Source organism: Asterias amurensis, chromosome 5 (genome assembly GCF_032118995.1).
Source record: "Asterias amurensis chromosome 5, ASM3211899v1".
Taxonomy (NCBI): domain Eukaryota; kingdom Metazoa; phylum Echinodermata; class Asteroidea; order Forcipulatida; family Asteriidae; genus Asterias; species Asterias amurensis.
In genome coordinates, this window is record NC_092652.1 from 12,881,569 (window position 1) to 12,899,761 (window position 18,193).

At 38.7% G+C, this 18,193-nt stretch overlaps 1 protein-coding gene across 7 annotated transcripts in view; it reads right to left on the reverse strand.

Annotated features, from left to right (window-relative positions):
• LOC139936975 (CUGBP Elav-like family member 3-A) overlaps positions 1 to 18,193 on the reverse strand; it is a 45,938-nt gene that overhangs the window by 15,559 nt on the left and 12,186 nt on the right. For 4 of the 7 annotated variants that reach the window (XM_071931873.1, XM_071931872.1, XM_071931870.1 and 1 more), the window contains exons 4-8: positions 16,611 to 16,739; positions 16,183 to 16,262; positions 11,392 to 11,574; positions 9,349 to 9,532; positions 8,469 to 8,624 (exon numbers count right to left, since the gene is read on the reverse strand). In XM_071931873.1, the coding sequence (XP_071787974.1) occupies positions 8,469 to 8,624; positions 9,349 to 9,532; positions 11,392 to 11,574; positions 16,183 to 16,262; positions 16,611 to 16,739 (732 nt within the window). The remainder of the gene's footprint in view (positions 1 to 8,468; positions 8,625 to 9,348; positions 9,533 to 11,391; positions 11,575 to 16,182; positions 16,263 to 16,610; positions 16,740 to 18,193) is intronic. The other 3 variants (XM_071931871.1, XM_071931868.1, XM_071931869.1) reach the window with 2 other exon arrangements.

The window sequence follows — 18,193 nt, forward strand, 5'->3', positions numbered from 1 at the left end:
AATCTACAATGTCATTTCTGAGCGGCTTAGTACTGCTACCACGTTAATCTACAATGTCATTTCTGAGCGGCCTAGTACTGCTACCACGTTTAATTCATGCTTGTTTTGACAATGAGAACAGTTCAATATGTCAGGTAAGTCAACTTGTGAGTGATGTATGTTTATTTTGGCAAGTTTGTCATGGCATGAAAATGCATGGTTTATTACGTAGTCCATTGTATGGTTTGATTAATGAATGAAGCATGACCTACAATCTGGAGATCAAATGACGAGGATCTACATGGCTGTAACATAAAAAAAGATAACTAAAACAATGTACTAGACCAGGAGTTCCTCTCTATCTTTTTCAGATCAAATCCAGACACTATAATGCTCCTTGATCACTCTCTCTCAGACTGGAAATGCTATCAATGCAGTTGAGGCATTGATTGTTGTTGGTTGTGGTGATTGTGGGTCCATAAAAATAGATTACAAAATTTGTTCACAACATTGTTAAAACACAAATGCCCTGCTGCGATTAATCTCATAATTCTTAATTTATTGCTTGGACAACTTCTTTTGTTTTAGCATTTAAGGCCTTAACATTTCCAAAAACCAAGTTTGGAGTGTACATGTACGCCAAATCTTTTTTGGAGTTATTTGCTCAGACAACATTTCTTTCGTTGAGCCATAATGACCTTAATATTTAACTGAGGGGGTCAAAAAACATTAGGCTCCTGGGGGATCCCTAGACCAACCCACAAACCATATTTGGAGATGATATCCCAAGTCCTTTTCTATTCAGACAACATTTCCTTTAGCCATAATGACATCTAACTGACAGGGTCCAAAAACAATAGGCTCCTGGGGGAGTAGACAATCTACAAACCTAGTTTGGAGTTGATATCCCAAGTCCTTTTGGAGGTTCTATTCGGACATTTCCTTGTTTCAGCCATAATGGCATTTAAATGACAGGGTCCAAAAACAATAGGCTCCAGGGGGAGTAGACAATCCACAAACCTAGTTTGGAGTTGATATCTTAAGTCCTTTTGAGTTATCACTGGGACAATGATTACGCACACACACAAGCTTGTATACGCCTGCAACTGTGAACCTCCTATTGTCCCTCTTTTGTTTCTACTCAACTTTTGTTCAACAGCTCCGATTGGTTTTGTACACATTTTCCAACTGTGGACCTTACCCAAACTGTGGAGTCTGTTGTCCTCTTTTGTTATTGGTCCCCTGTTTGAATGTGTGTACCTACACTGTACTCACACACACAGAAGAACAAGGCAAACTCGCCAGTGGGGGCATAAAGGCCATACAAACAGAAACTGGATAAACCAATGTTAAAAAATGTCCAAGGATGCTTCCTGCAGACACCATCCATTGTGTATGGGAGATGGATGGGCAGCCAGCCTGCCACCATTGTGTATGGGAGATGGATGGGCAGCCAGCCTGCCACCATTGTGTATGGGAGATGGATGGGCAGCCAGCCTGCCACCATTGTGTCCTGCATGAGAGTTAAGTACAAGATTACAGCATGCCAAGGCAGTACCGACTGCCAAGTTTTGGTTGATTCACAGTGAATAAAGGCCAAAAAGATAACAAAAAATACCGGAACATTTTGTGAGAATGTTTGTCTTTCCTCTTTAACTAAAATGAACGTTGAAACTCAATGGACAATACATGTGATTTGAAATACTAGCAATCATAGATGCCTGGTTCTGATTCCCTTACAGCACTTCGTTCCTGACTTTATCCCTCCAGCTCAAGAGTCATCCTCATCATGCAAGTCTGCTGTGCAGTCAAGCCTCTTGCTTTTCATACATGTAATAAGGCTACACACCTCTGAGCCATAGGGAGTAGAATCGACTTAAAAGATGCAGGGAGTAATGCTCATTTGAGTTTATAAGCATCAGATACTTCCAGACCTTCTTAAGGTTTTGGCAGACCCCCAAGCCTGTGCTTTTCTCACTTGGATTTCTCTGTCTGTCCAGCTGATGTAGGAGCCAATGTTCTTGAAGTACTTTTTTAAACCAAAGATACTTGAACTCAATTTGTACAGCCAGGGTAGCACGATCCTTGGTGTTGATTTTCACATCCCCAATTGTTGATGTTGAAGCAAATGACTTCCATCTTGGCAATAAGCTGCAGGCCAATTTTCTTACACTCACTTCCATCGCTGAGTAGCAGAGTTTGTGCCTTTGCCACCAAATACAAACTCAGTCTCCACCACAGTAGTTACCCATCTGCTTTGTACAGAATGTGGTTGTAGATGCCTATATGCATGGAGGCCTGTGTGTACTGTGTTGTACATTCTACCTCCATGGTTGTACATGCAGCCACATGTGATATTTGTTACTCATGTCGGCTTGAAGCCTTTGCAGTGTATCTGCAGTCAATGCTTTCAACATCAAGCCTCATTTTTTAGAGCCGGTTTGGTCCCAGGACAGGCTCCACAGGGTCATTTATAATTGGGACTCAGTCTTTTGAAATTGAAACCGACAAAAGCGGGTACTGGGTACCACAGAAGAGTGGACCCCCGGGTCCGGTTCTCAATTTGGAACCGGGTTGAACCGAAGTAACCGCCCAAGCTTAGGGAGCGTCTCAAAAGTCAGGAACGTCCGCATGCCCATTGGGACACGGTGGCATGATATTTTGACCATTCCCTTGGGAACGTTCCAACGGGAACGATCTGCCTGGACGTCCAATTGGGAACATTCGCACATTGCTAATTTGTGCCCGATTGCGGGCATATGCCCGATTGCGGGCATATGATTGCGCTCCATTGCCGGAGTTGCGTTGACTCAGTCAAGGAGTAAACAAACAACAACAAAAGGTAGGTTCATAAATAAATGTTTTTAGCCAGTCTGAAACAATTTGACTACTTTTAAATATGTTGTCAATTTTGTTAGAATAATAAAGTCTATAATGTTCCGTTACGTGACTCACGCTCCCCGCAATTTCCTCAAATCCAGACTACCTTAATATATTATTAACGTTATTTCATAGTACAATATATAGGATAGGAGGATAATCATATTTTCTATAATTTCCACACTTCATAGATGTAGTGTCATTTTAAACTGCACTTAAGTGGTGACCAATGACTGAGATTGTTTTAAATTTGTTCATACAATGTATGTTAAAGCTAAGAATGTCTGGTAATGTGGAGCAGCCCTAATACTTCACAGAGGCATTGAAGGCATTGCCTTGGTGCCCTTGAAATGCTACAGTAGAACTTTACAATTTCCTCAATTTCCTTTACCAAGGAGTAAATGCCTTCCTGGTTTGAGTGAGCCTCCCTACAATCCCAGTCATCCAAACTCTTTGATCTCAGCCCTTTGACTGTATGAGGCACAATAGCTGTACCATTGCGGCTACATCAGAAAAATAATGTATCAAATGTCTATAATATTTATAAAAAAAAACACCACAAATCCTGAACCACGACTATTATAAAATGTTCTAAACTTTTCTTGATCAAACAAAATTGGATTGAAAGTCAGCCTTGAATTCAACAGATACTTATATTACCACAACATGAACACAAAACTTGAACAATGGCACTATGAAGACGCTATCAGGATTGCATGTACACTGTAGATTAAATCACTTGAAACAATAATTCAAGAAATAACATGCATACATGTACACTGCTCCTGAACAATATCAGGGATTTTCACAATCCGCATGACATTGAAAAGGTTTTGACTAATCAAAACATGTCATATGGCATGTACATGTATAAGGTCCAAACCAGTGCTTGAAGTGAAAAACAATGCGCCATGAAATCTTCATGAACTACACTTATTGTCTTATTTTATCTGTTATTTCTTGTGCAATTTTGCCTCTTTTTAGTTTGGACCATTACCATTTTTTAGATGATGTTTTTTTATAAATTTTAATGTCTTTTTTATAAATGTTATTGTTTTCTTTGGTATGCAACTATCTCTAGTGCACTTTTTTACATTTTAACATTTTTTCTTTTGATGTACAATTGGAATTAAAATTTCATATTTTTATACTTGATGAATAAAACAATTCAATTCAATTCAATTTAATATTATATTTATATATTTAATTTACATTTATGCTGGGGATAAAATAAACCTGTTTGGGTTTTGTTTCCATAAAGCAAGCTAAATAAAAATATAACAGCGCACTTTTGCTTCACAGAAATGTATGCCTTGATCATTAAGGAGTATTTGTTCATATATACATTGCATGCTATTCAGCTTCCATCTTCTCTATATGGCACTCTCCTGTTGACCCTCCTTCGGTTTTCCTTTTTTTGCGAAAGCACCCATTGGTTTTCTTCTTTGAATGTGTGTTGCTACTCACAGAATCACAGGGCCGGGATCAGAGGCAGCTGTACGAGCATGTGGGACGTAGAGAGAAGGGGGGGCCGGGATCAGAGGCAGCTGTACGAGCATGTGGGACGTAGAGAGAAGGGGGGGCCGGGATCAGAGGCAGCTGTACGAGCATGTGGGACGTAGAGAGAAGGGGACACACAGCACTAAGTGGGACGGGGGTCCGGCACAGGGACAAATTGAATTAATCAAACAGGGTACAAATGGGACAGGGAAAAAACCATTAGCGGAACCCGCGCAAAACTGGAAAACATTGATGGGACCAACAAAGAATAAGCACTAGATTGAGTAGAAGGGGACAAAATTAACAGGGCTGGGGAAATAATTCAGGATGAGAAACAAGAAAATGACTTCTAAATGATAGGGGACAGAAAATGATAAACTGAATGGGAAATCAATTTTTGGACAGGGTTAATGGACACAGTGGTACCTGGTACATGGGAGGGAACTGCACTTTTCTCTCTACGGAGGGACAATGGCATTAATTGTTATTTTAAAACCTTGTGGCACCCACACCTCTTTGTTACCCCCTCGAAGCAAACTATTACAAAGTGAATAAACATGCCTAAAAAGTTTACGCAAACACATTTAGTGGGACCCGCAGTACAGCAATTTGCACAAATCAAAGAACATTGCAAAAATGCATACAAGGGCACAAGGGGGGATAATGAACGGGACGGGAATAAATGAAATCCCAATGAAAATTCATATAATCTCATCACAGCTTTCTGTATTGTATAGTGTCAACCATGTCAACTTTGCACATACATTGTACATGTTTTTAATTTCCAAGTTGCAAAGTGAGATGACTTTGATTTTATATTATTTCTTACCCACCCATGTGCACAAAAATGTACAGTATACTTTCAATAAAAATATCAGCATAAATCATGTTAGTATCACTAAACTAGACATGATTGCATTTGTGCACAAATGCAGAACTGTTTCATTAATAACATTTCCAAATTTCTCAACTGAATTTGAAATTCTCTTGGCATCAAAGCAGTTACGACCAATCCAGCCTATTTTAAAAAATAACTTGGATTACACCATGTTCAGACAGCAATTTATGACTTATAGGTGCAAACATTTTTAAAAAAAATCATAAAAAATCATGTGGTGACGTCATCATGACGTCATTGCACAATTCACAAGAACTTGCCAATATCTAACAATCTATTAAGTTTCAACATGATCGCATTATTACTTGGGGAGATATACAATTTCAAAAAGTGCACCTTTAATGCCATGTCACGTGACCTCTGGTGACGTCATCAATCTGAAACTTCACACATATGACGGCTGCCTGACGATCAACATGTGTGTAAAATTTTGAAGTGATTACAAAAACTTCACCACACATTTCTTCAAAAATTCAATTTTGAAGAGTTTTCAACCTGCCGCTAGAGGGCGCTGTTGCAATTTGTGACGTCATCGTTATTTTTTTTCTAACTGCCCACCCTTGCCAGACACTTCCATCGTTGAAAACAACTTCATAACTTTTGCCACTTTTCAATTAGAGGGCACTTCCGGTTGCGACCGGAAGTAGAGGTCATGTGAGGTCTCGCACACAAAATAAAATAAAGACCTAATTTATTCCAACTCAATCCCACAAACAAAAACCTATGGTCTTTTGTTGGTGATTTGATATAGATTTTCAAATGTTTTAAATTTAAGATGGCGTCACGACTCACGTGACAGGTGATGTTGTCATCGTGACATCCTTGCTTTAGGATCATCATAGGACCAATACCTTCATCACTGAAAGTTTGGTTGCAATTGCTCTTTAGGAACCATGCAAAAAACCGCGAGTACTGAAACACACAAATAAAATAAATAATTAAAAAAACTTAAACAAAAACGAGAGCCGTTTCGTAAAAAAGTAATAAACTAGTAGACATGGTTGCATTTGTGCACAAATGCATAGCTGTTTCGTCAATGAGATTTTAAATATTCTCAACTGAGTTTGAAATTTGTTGTGTTTTCAAAGCAAATTGCTCAATCTGGCATAAATAAAACTATAATTTGGATTATACCATGTTCAGATAGCAATTTATGACTTAAAGGTGCAAAAATTGTGTGATGACGTCATTATGACGTCATTTTATAATTCACGAGAACTTGCCAATATCTAACAACCCATCAAGTTTCAACATGTTCGCATAATTACTTCGCGAGTTATATTAGGACAAAAAACGCACCTTTTAGGCTGCGTCACGTGACCCCCCATGATGTCATTGATCTGAAACTTCATACATATGATGCCTGCCTGACAGTCACTGTGTGTGTAAATTTTGAAGTGATTACACAAAACATCACCACACACATCGTTTAAAAGTCCATTTTGAAGAGTTTTCAACCTGCCGCTAGAGGGCGCTGTTGCAATTTGTTACGTCATCTTTATTTTTTTGAACTGCCTACCCTTGCCAGACACTAACATCGTTGAAAGCAACTTCATAACTTTTGCCACTTTTCAATTAGAGGGCACTTCCGGTTTCGCCTGGAAGTAGAGGTCATGTGAGGTCACGCACACAAAATAAAATAAAGACCTAATTTATTCCAACCCAATGCCACATACAAAAACCTACGGTCTTTTGTGGCTGATTTGATATAGATTTTCAAATGTTTTAAATTTAAAAATTTAAGATGGCGTCACGTGACAGGTGATGATGTCATCGTGACATCCTTGCTTTAGGATCATCATAGGACCAATACCTTTCATCATTGAAAGTTTGGTTGCAATTACTCTTTAGGAACCATGCAAAAAGTCATGAGTTCTGAATTAAAAAAACTTTTACAAAAACAAGAGCTGTTTCGCTGCGCTGCGCTACGAAACAGCTGAAAAAACTTTAACAAAAACAAACGAAACAGCTAACTAATTAAATAAAAGCAAAATTATTATCTTGAATGTTGTTCTGATATAAAAGTCATGGTTAATAAAACTAGACTCTTTGAACCAAAACAATTCACAGCAACATTTCCTTTGGGTATAAAAAAACATGGAGATATTGACGATCAAGCAACACATTATAACAAGTGTTGTGATTCTACAGGTTTGTGTTGGCAAGGAATTATGAAGAAAAAAAAAAAGGAATGTGGAACAAACATGTTTAGAACATACATATGTATTCATTATTTTAAGCTGAATGAGTGTTATTGTTAAAGGAAAAACTGTAATAAAAAGTACTCAAGTTGGTTGATCCGCGGAAGAGTTGCATTCCTGCGTTATTTGGTCAGAATTTTGCGGCACTTTCGAGTGAATTCTTTCACATCCAAACAATAAAACATATATATTTCTCAAAATTTATATTTTGGAACGCATATTTGTACATCCATATTCTTGTTTGATTTTCATCAAACAAGTATGGACAAATGGTACTAGTTGGCAGCTCTGATTATCCAATGACAACTTTGTCTTAAGTTGGGACTTATCAGTAGAATAAGACATAAGGTTAGTGTTGCCAATGACATAACAAAACAAGAACATGAATAAAAACCCATTTCCAGAATGAAAACATCAATTACAACCATAACATCACTAGTGCTGCATTAATACAACATCCTCCACCATTTGATATGAACACTGCTTCACAGTCATTAAGAATATACAAAGTACAAACTAGTGATGCCCAAAATACAAAAACACATGAAAACATTCAAGTCGGTGCACATGCCAACCTGTCATTCAAATGCAATGACCTGAACATGTCACTAGCAGACAATTACCAAGACAGCTTAACCCATCAATCAACACCTGATATCAAGCACCACATCACTAGCAATCACTACATTCTAAAACCAGAATAACACTATAACAGTATTGTAGTTAACACTTTAAAAGGAGATATTACTAGGAATTCACCATTTCACTTGAACAAAACATGACTGTGTGTTTGCTCCAAATTGTTTTATCTGGAAAACTCCTTGTACATGATGCAGCATGTATAACTCTACGAGGCATGCACCTTTCACACAAATTGTGCATGTGAAGGGCATGTAGTTCAATATGAGAGCAGGAAAAATATCCTCAGAAAATGTTAAAGTAGCATTTTGCAAACAATAGTTGTAGCTGTATTGAGATGTGCATGTAGGTAGAGTAGCTGTTATTCTTACCATACTCTCCTGTGTATTGATGTATACCATTAGTGTAGACAGCTTCACTATTCTGACCATTAGCTGGTAGAGCCATGGTATATGTTGGCATGGTGGGTGATGGCAGGGATGGAGTTGTGCAATTCACAGTAGCTTGTCCTGCACCTGGAGCAGCAACTATCCAATCAAAAACATCAAATAAACTACTAGAAAATACTCTTCACAAAAGTAGTCTCCCATAAATAATAAATAATAATAAATGCATTTATATAGCGCTTAATACAAGGTTTCTAACCGCTGAACAGGAAGTCACAACCATCTTGACATCTCGTTTCAAACTTCTATGTACACGATGTAACTGAGTATCAGAAGTGATAAATGCTGTACGGTGTTGAGTGGAGTTAAACAAATAAGTTACATCATTTTTGTCATTAAAAAAACCCAGATGTTTGGTTCAGACATGTACAAATCAGCAGAGTTGGTGAAATGTAATGACAAGATTTGTTTAACCTGTCTTTGTAGGAAACATTGATATACAAGAAGGTAATTTTAGTTCCAATGATTTAAACTTTTGATTAAAGCCTAACAAAACCAATGACACAATATCTTTTCATGAAGCTTATCCAGACATTGAGGTGGGCGTGTGCTAAATTTAAACCTTTTTGGAACTTGCTACAGGTTTCCAGCAGAAAAGCTTGTCACACAAGAGGGCGCTCTTGAAGATAATTACTTTTTAAATTCGAAGGCCTAGGGGTTATACAGGGACCAAATTGTGGATTGATTTCAAATCTTTAAAAAGGTGTTCAAGCAAAGCTCGGAGCACTTAAAAGATCAATGATAAACATGTATACCTTTCAACATAATGTTGGTAGCAAATTACTTAATATTGGATATATCTTACATGCAAAGTCACTAGCAGTTGGAGTCATAGCAGTGGTTCCAGCAGTGAATCCATTAGCAGCAGCAATATTAGCATTCATTTGTTGAACTTGGGCTGCAGACAATGCAGCAGACATTGGGTTCATGTAGGCAGTAGCAGCCATAGTCTGTCCACATGCCATCAGAGCAGCCTGCTGTTGCATAAACTACAACAAAAACACAATATTTCAAACTATTATACACAAGTGAAATTAAAAGATCATACACAATTGAGTGTTATTTGATTTCAGACCATCATTACCAACTTAAGAGGACAAAATAAAAGTGCAAATAAAACTTGTTGAATAATATACAAGAAATTCATCACCATAAATACATGTACACATTTAAATTTTAAACTGACAAGTGTATACAATTACTATTTATATCAGGCTTCCAAAGGCAAAAAATATATCAGCGTATTGAATGCGTTTGTAAAAAGTACCCGGATGACAGCAATATTGTGTCAGTAAAAGTTCCCGGAGACAGCAATATTGCTTCAACATTGCTCCATCCGGGCATTTTAAAAAGGTTTCGCTGGTTCCCATATAGTCAAGAACCAGTTGTTAACCAGTGAACGCAGCTGCAGATAATAATCATCAACAATGGCTCCTTCTACTAGCGGCGCAAAATTCGCTTCGGTTTCTGAAGAGGATTTTGAAGAACTTACTTTTGAAGAACAAAGACGAAGAAAACACCTCGAATGCCACAAAAAAAGCAGTACATATTCTGAGAGCTTTTCTGACGGGAAAAAAGTATGCCGACAAGAAGATAAGCTTACGCTTGCGAGTGTTTTCTCAAAGTTTTATCTGGAAGTCAGAAAAACAGACGGCGAGCACTACAAAACAGCGTCATTGAACAGCATTCGAGCAGGAATTAATCATAATAAAATTCAATTTGAAAATCTGGAATCAGGTGAGCCAAAATAGTGTTGCGTTTTGATCAAGTCCTCAGCCTGATATAAATAATAACAATAATATTGGATGGCTTTTTTTCGGGGGAAAAGAAGAATATATTGCACACGCTATGACTATATTGCACTCGTCTTCGACTCGTGCAATATTGTCTTAGCCCGTGCAATATATTCTTGTATCCCCTTCAAAGCCATCCAATATTATATAAATAAATGTATGGGTTTTACTTGTCACAACATACTTCAGTTTACACAATGCATAGAAGCCAGTGGGATCTTAATTTTGTTCGACAGTTACTTATATAAAAAAAAAAGGGTTTGAAATGTTTCTAAAGGGTAATTTCAACTCATAACTAGAACGGCGATCCACTGACTGACACAAAAAAAACAACACTTGATTAACTGATTGTCAAAGGGGTGTACACATTGACAAGTATGAAGTAATGAGCATTTAAGGTTTTCATTGCTTTAGCTCATTCAACTGGAACCAGTGACCGAGAGACTGATTTTTGTTTACACAAAGTATTTCAAAACTTTAAGATATATGTTTGAGTTTGGTTCTTTAAAATCCAGATGTCAATGTTTGAGCTTGAAAAAAACTTGGTAACATTTCATTTATTCCAAAAACTTCAATAAATTTGGAAAACATAGTTGAAAAATTACCCCAAATTACTGGCAGGTATATATAACAATCTCACTTGGGCTTGTACATACCCAAAACAACTCAAATCAAAAACTTTAACATTTCCACTGATGGCGGACAGACGGAGAGACAGAGAGACGGACGCCCGACGGAAATTGGTATTACATAGGCTCGCACTGCTTCGCAGCTCGCCAAAAACCATGAGGAAAAGTATGATAAGTTGTTTCAACAAAAAAGTGTCTGCATAAATTGTGAAATTCAAAACCTTCTGAAATTGAAGTGCAAGCATTTTTTGTATAGTTTGAATCAGATAACATGTACTTGCACTTAAAAATACGTTACAAGTTGGAACATTCACATTTCATTTGCAGTACCAAATCCATACTCTAATTTTAAAAACATCAAAATCGAGATGCACAGTGACTTTCAAATGACGAATAAAAGATTGTAAAATGTAACCATTTTAATACCTCCTTCATACTCACTGCCTGAGCATATGCACTATAAGCTCCCAAGCCTCCCATTGGTGTAAGGGATAGAGTAGGACTGAAGAATCCAGACACAGGTCCAGCTGGTACCGACTGCTGCATACGACGCATCTGCCTCTCCTTCTCTGTATCAGCAAACTTCACAACAAGTCCAGTGGATGAACCCTAATAAATACATTATTGTCACCCAATTAAAGGGGTAGTGGTTATTATGCTTCAGACATTTTGGTCAGATTCCCTGATCTCATAAAGTGATCACTATAGCCCACAGTTTACAAATATTTCAAGGTATAATTTAATGGTAAACTTTTCATCACCACACTTACATGTACAATACTGATGAAATTTCATGCTTCCATACAATAGGCCTTTTCACACTATCCACTTTCAATCCGTGTTTAATAGGGTATGCGTAGCCCTTGCGGCCTTACACTTTCGTATTAGACTACAGTGACGTCCTGGATATCAGGGTCCATATCTGGGGTGGAACATTTTCAAAGCTTCATAACTCAAATCTTACCTGCAAGAAGCCACTAATTTCCACAAATTCACATTCCGCGGCAGCATACATTTTTCTGCGGTGGGTTTTGGTCGTCAAATATTCCTCACAAGTCCATCATTTTCGTACAATAATGCAGCTCCCAACGTTAAGAAATTCCCATTTTGATCGTATTCTCACAGTCTGCCATGCATTTGCATGTTAATGCTGTGCATCAAGATACGGGCACCAAGAATTACATAAATTTATGTATTGCGTCTTGCACACGAATGTACATGTACATATAGGCATACGCGTACGCACGGCACCAGGAAAGTATGTTTGAGAATACGATTAAACATTTAAAGCATTTTTTTACGCTTTGAGCTGCATTATTTCATGAAAATGACTGATTTGTGAGGAATAGATGGAAAGCAAAACCTACCGCAGAAAAATGTTTGAGTGAGTGATGGAATGTGAATGTGGCATCTTGCAGGTAAGATTTAACTTATGAAGCTTTGAAAATGTTCCACCCCTGAAACGATCCCTAATGTAGGACTCTGTATTTGTGTACAGCACAGAGGAAGAGTCCTATGAAGGGCTAGGGTCTGTGTTGCCTCAGTAAAATTTCAACACAGATACAAACTTCATCGCTTACAAACCACTCTGCACGACATCAGTTTTTGGGTTACACTTGTGTAATGTGCGATTGTTTCACACTGCCAGGTCTAACATGGATTGAAGCAGACCATGCGTCGGTGCGTACTAGCGCATATTGCTTTATGCATAGTGATGCTTTGCAGTGATTTCTTTTACAGGGCTCATTTTCTTTACAGGCTTAACGACAACAGCGCAACGCACAACACGGATCAAAAATCAACAAGAAAGTGTTCACATTTTGACATTTGATCCGTGTTGAAACTTTGGACATGGATCGAGATATTTTAACCCAACTCCTGAGCAGGGTTGGTTAAACCACGGACAAAGCACTCAATCCAGTGATTGACACCATGTTGAAAAGTTGTATAGTCTGCATTACAAGGCACGGATCGTATCCGTGTCCAAAACCAAGATTTTTTGTAGTGCGAAAAGGTCTTTAAATGTAGCAGAATGCCCCCAAATTGTTTTTTGAACAAAAATCTAGATGTCTTCAGCATTTAACAAATACGATAGATACGTGTATTAGTAACTATGGGAAAGAACAAATAGAAAGGCATTCCAACCATATAATCATCATCAATCATTTGTAAATATGGAAATGTGGAAGTTGATTGAAGGAAGATTATAATAGTTTTGAAATAATACTGAACAATGTACCCATTTTCCTTGATACATGTGAGAGGTAAGTGTACCTGCCTAGATTGTCGCACAAAACATGATAAAAAAAATGTTAAACCCTTTTTTTACATTTCGTTTTTATTCCTTGAATGAGTCTCATTTCTAATCCACAGTTGTTTAAAAGGAAATCCATCAGTTCAACAAGACCGTTTTTGCCCATTTTTATGAACACTTTTGAACGTCAAAATGATGTAGTTCCACTGGCCTTACTTTAAGGCAAATTGCAAAAGAGTTGCCCTTCCACACTGAGAATGACACGCTAAAATGTCATTGCAAAATAGCTTACCTCTGGGTACCGGCTGCAATAGTAAATGCGTGTACACAGACATTGTTAGGATTAATACACGCATGTGTGCGTGCTTTTTAGTGACTTTTATAAGACTAGTGCACTGCCGCTGCAAACTCAAAGTATTCAAGCAGCAATTGCAGGTTTGGGAGAGAAAATTGAACAAAAAACGTGTGCGCACTTTAAACTTTGTCACTGCCAACTCCGAAGTTCATTTTAACGCTTGTTCAGGATTGCTCAGGGGTAAGTGGAGGGCAGGGTCACAACACAATTCACCGTGCTTTTGTGAAATCGTATACACTTGCCCGTTTTCTTTTCTTTCCGTTTCTTATTATTTGTCGATCTCCCAATCCATATTTTCCACTTTGTCGTGCGGGTCCCGCAAGTGGTTCTTTCCCAGTCCCGTTTATTTTCGTTTTTGGTTTTTTCCACGTTCAGTTCATTTCTTTCCTATTCCTGTATCGTTTATAAGTCTTTTTTTACCCTAACCTATTATCCCCAGCCCCGTTAATTACCCAGTCCCCTGTCCCACCTTGAGCCCTTCCCTCTTCCGTCCCATATCAAAACCGAGCCACTGTATGTGAGCCTTCGTCCCCGCGATCCCGTATTGTTCTCTGCGTGCCTTTTTATGCCCATGTTTTCCATTTTCGGGCGACCAGCTAGTGGTTCTTTCCCAGTCCCGGTATACCCAGTTGCGGAACCCGCTAGAAATCATTGTGTATATAATTCTGCGCGTAACGTGGTGAAAAGGGAGAGGTAAGTGGAGGGACCCTCTGAGTATTAGTGCTTTGTGAAATTAGAAACCGTACACTTGTCCGTCTTTTTACCCGTTTCTTTTTATTTGTCGGTCCCATCTATGTTTTCTAGTTTCGCGCGGGTCCTGCTAGTGGTTCTTCCCAGTCCCGTGTATACCTGTTTCGTTTATTTTGTTCCCGTTCACTTTACCATTTTTCTGTCCTGTATCGTTTTCAAGTCCCGTTTTTTCTTTCTTTCTTACCCTCATTATATTCCCATCCCAGCCCCGTTTATTTTTCCCCTGTCATTTATTTTGCCGTTCCTCCTCCGTCCCACCGTGTGCCCCTTCCCTCTCCCCGTCCCATAACCCCGTACCTCCTTGCCTCCCGTCCACGCTATATCCCGTGTGTTGGCCTTGTTAGTTGCTTGCTAATGTTTGCCCATAACTCATGGTTTCCAGTTTCGCGCGGGTCCCGTAAGTGGTTCTTTCCTAGTCTCGTTTATACCCCGTTCTGATGTTTTCCAGTTTTGCGCGAGTCACGCTTGGTGGCTCTATCCCGTTCCTACGGTTTTATTTTCCCCACCATGATTCATAGTGCTGGCTGGCAGAAGCCTAACCAAGAAATAGCAGGTCTGAACGCGAAAGGAGTGGGGGCCAACCACCATGATTCATAGTGCTAAATTTTGTGCAGGTCCCGCAAGTGGTTCTTCCCAGTCCTGTATATACCCGTTTCGTTTATTTTGTTCCCGTTCAATTTATCATTTTGCTGTCCTGTATCAGTTTTAAGTCCCTTTTTCTTTTTTTCCTTTCCTTTATTATTATCCAAGCCCCGGTTATTTTTTCCGGTCATTTATTTTGCCAATCCTCCACTCTCTGTCCCACCCTGTTCCCCTTCGCTCTCCCATCCCATAATCCCATGCCTCCCGTCCCCGTGAACCCATACGTTGGCATTGTTCTTTGCTTGCCACTGTTTGCCCAAAACTCATGTTTTCCAGTTTCGCGCGGGTCCTGCTAGTGGTTCTTTCCACGTATCTTTCATACCCCGTTAAAATGTTTTCCAGTTTTGCACGGGTCCCGCTTATAGTGGCTCTATCCCCATTTTTACAGTTTGATTTTTCCCAGTTCGGTTTAATACTTTCCTTTCCCATATCCCATATCTTCATAGTCCCTTTTTATGTTTCATTTCCCTACCATAGCTCTGTTCATATTCTGAGTCATTTTTTGTGGCCGCTCCCACTGTGTGCCCCTTCCTCCTGACCCGTCCCACATCTAACTCACGCCTCTGTCCCAGTGATCCCGTGCTTGGACTGTTCTTTGCATGCACTCTTTGCCCATAACTCATGTTTTCCCATTCAGAGCCTCTGTTGTGATCCCCCGGAATGATCCTGTGCATTGTTCTTTGCTTCCAATGTACGCACCAAGTTACTGGACGCTCACGCTATGACTGTATAGCAACACAAAGGGCGCCTGACGAGTATATGAAACAACCATTGATCTCAAAACCCCAAAGTTACTACACACTCGTGCTTTGACTGTGACGTCACACACAGCACAAACCCCAAACCCCTGAGTACCCTGAAATTAACCCCGAGACGCGTCCATTCAGCAGGGTGCGGGCACCACTTGATGTGAAAACAATGGTGACGCCCATGCGATTTAAGCGTCATTATATTTTAGATTTTTATTTATTGTTAAGAGTCGCAAAGAATTTCATTGTTTAATAATCAAAAGGATTCCTACCAAAGACTACGAAATACACACCTTGACAGGATTTTCCTCGTTTTAGGTTTTTCACAGGTTTAAGAAGTAAATTAATGCTTTAAATCTTCAAGAGGGAAAGCTTTATTGAAATTGTGTTTCCTTAATACATGTCTGTGCCATTTTAACTGTTGTGTGCAGCACCTTCAATAAATAAAAACTAATTTGGTTACTTACTGGCATAGAAACGGTTCCATTAATGCTGTTAATGGCAGCTAATGCTTCCTTCCTTGAGTTAAATTTGATGAATGCACACCCTAAATGACACAATGGAATAAATGTCATAGTTACTGTAATCTAAATTCTACAAAACAAATCATCCATTCACACAACAAAATTTGAGTCAAAACATTTTGCTTTGGAAACCACAAATTGTTAAAATGTAGCAAAATAATCAAAAAGTGTTAGCTTGGTTGCTTTTAACTGAAGTTAGATTCTTCTATTTTTATTGAAAAAGATTTATGCAGTGGTTTAATAAGTTCACTACAAAATAGCAATGCATGCAAACAGTAATAATAAAGACAATTATAACCAAATGTGAACCAAACCACAACACTACAGCAAATGTTTGCCATCTTTCTCTTGATCACTTTTGACTGTCTTACCTCTGCTTACTCCATTAGCATCACGTAATACTGTACACTCATCAATCTTGCCAAATCGACTAAACATGGCACGTACATCTTCATCAGAGTGATGCTTATTCAACATTCCAACAAACAACTTCCTGTCCTCTGGAAGTAAAAACAGAGATCCATAATTTCATTCAATATTGTCATCAAGCTGCAGCAGGCATGGCAGGCATGGATGGATGTTAAGAACCGACCGACATGTACACTGTACAGTTGGTTTTAGCTTTAATGGACCCTTCAGGCTAGGAATAATAACAGTCGGACATTTCCAACATGTCCAAAGATGTCCAAGGGCAAAACAAAATCAGAAATCAGACTTAAGTAGTGAGAGTAGCATGCCTGCTACAAGATACACTCATTTAAATATAACAGTATGTAACCCATGTTCATATCTCATGCACACGTACTGTACAGTATGTAGTCATTGCAAACATAGTGTTTTTTCCTTGATTTGTCTTGCATTATAAGAATGAGTTAAGTGATATATATACTAAGCACTGCATTGGATAGTATTAACACGCCCACGTAGCCGTTCCCATTACATGAAGACAGCCTCATCCAACGATCAGACCCATTTTTTTTCAGTTTGGATAGTAGCTCTTTGCTGCGATGCCAACTACAGGCAAATCACAGCATGTAGCATACACTGTGTACAAATTTCCCCGTTCATCCCCAAGTGGATAAGCACACACTCAAGAATGTCAAAGCTACAGCCTGCAATTAGCCATCACAAACAAAATAACTTCCTCCATTTGCCATATTAAAAATCCATTGAAAAATAGGAAAATAAAGAAACACATCAAAAGCTTTAGGTTATATTAAAAGCATTCGTCCAAGCCTTGATTGAGTGTAGTGTGTATCATCCTAACGGACTGCATGCAGGAAAGTGGGTCTACAGGAGTGCCCTTGTGGGGTATTTTCAATGGAAAAATAGGCCCCACAAGATTCAGTTTAATCAGACTTGTACTTCCATAGAGATGACATCCTAATGACACCACTATTTGTGCTGCAGGCTTTGCCTAGTCTTGGTTTTCCTCCTGATTTTTGGTTGCATTCACATTGCAATTTTGTTCCTGTCATTCTCCAAATGTTTTGCAACCTTAGGAAAAGGCGCTGTACAAATGGTTTTATTATTATTATTGTTAAGGTCTCTGTGACTATGGACATACCAAGATTCAACTCCACTTGCACTTCTACAGATATTTGACATGAATAGTGCATTTTTAATGTGACATTGCATGACACGGTAAAAAATTTGCGGTCCAGACAATCTTTGCACAAAAGCTATGGGATTTTGGACAGAACAAATAAGACAAGTTTTAAAAAGAACAGAAAAAAAGATAACAAACCAAGACTTTTCTAGCATGAGCTCAACGCAGACAGCTATCTGACATCGCAGCAATTAATCACTATTAAAAACCAGGGCAATACTGTGTGTTTTTCAAAACAAATGGCTAACAAGAACTTCAAGAGACCATAGTGTTCAGTGAATCTTAGCACCGGTCAATTGGTGTAGAACATTGCCTCCCTAATGCTATCATTTCATTAGTTGTATT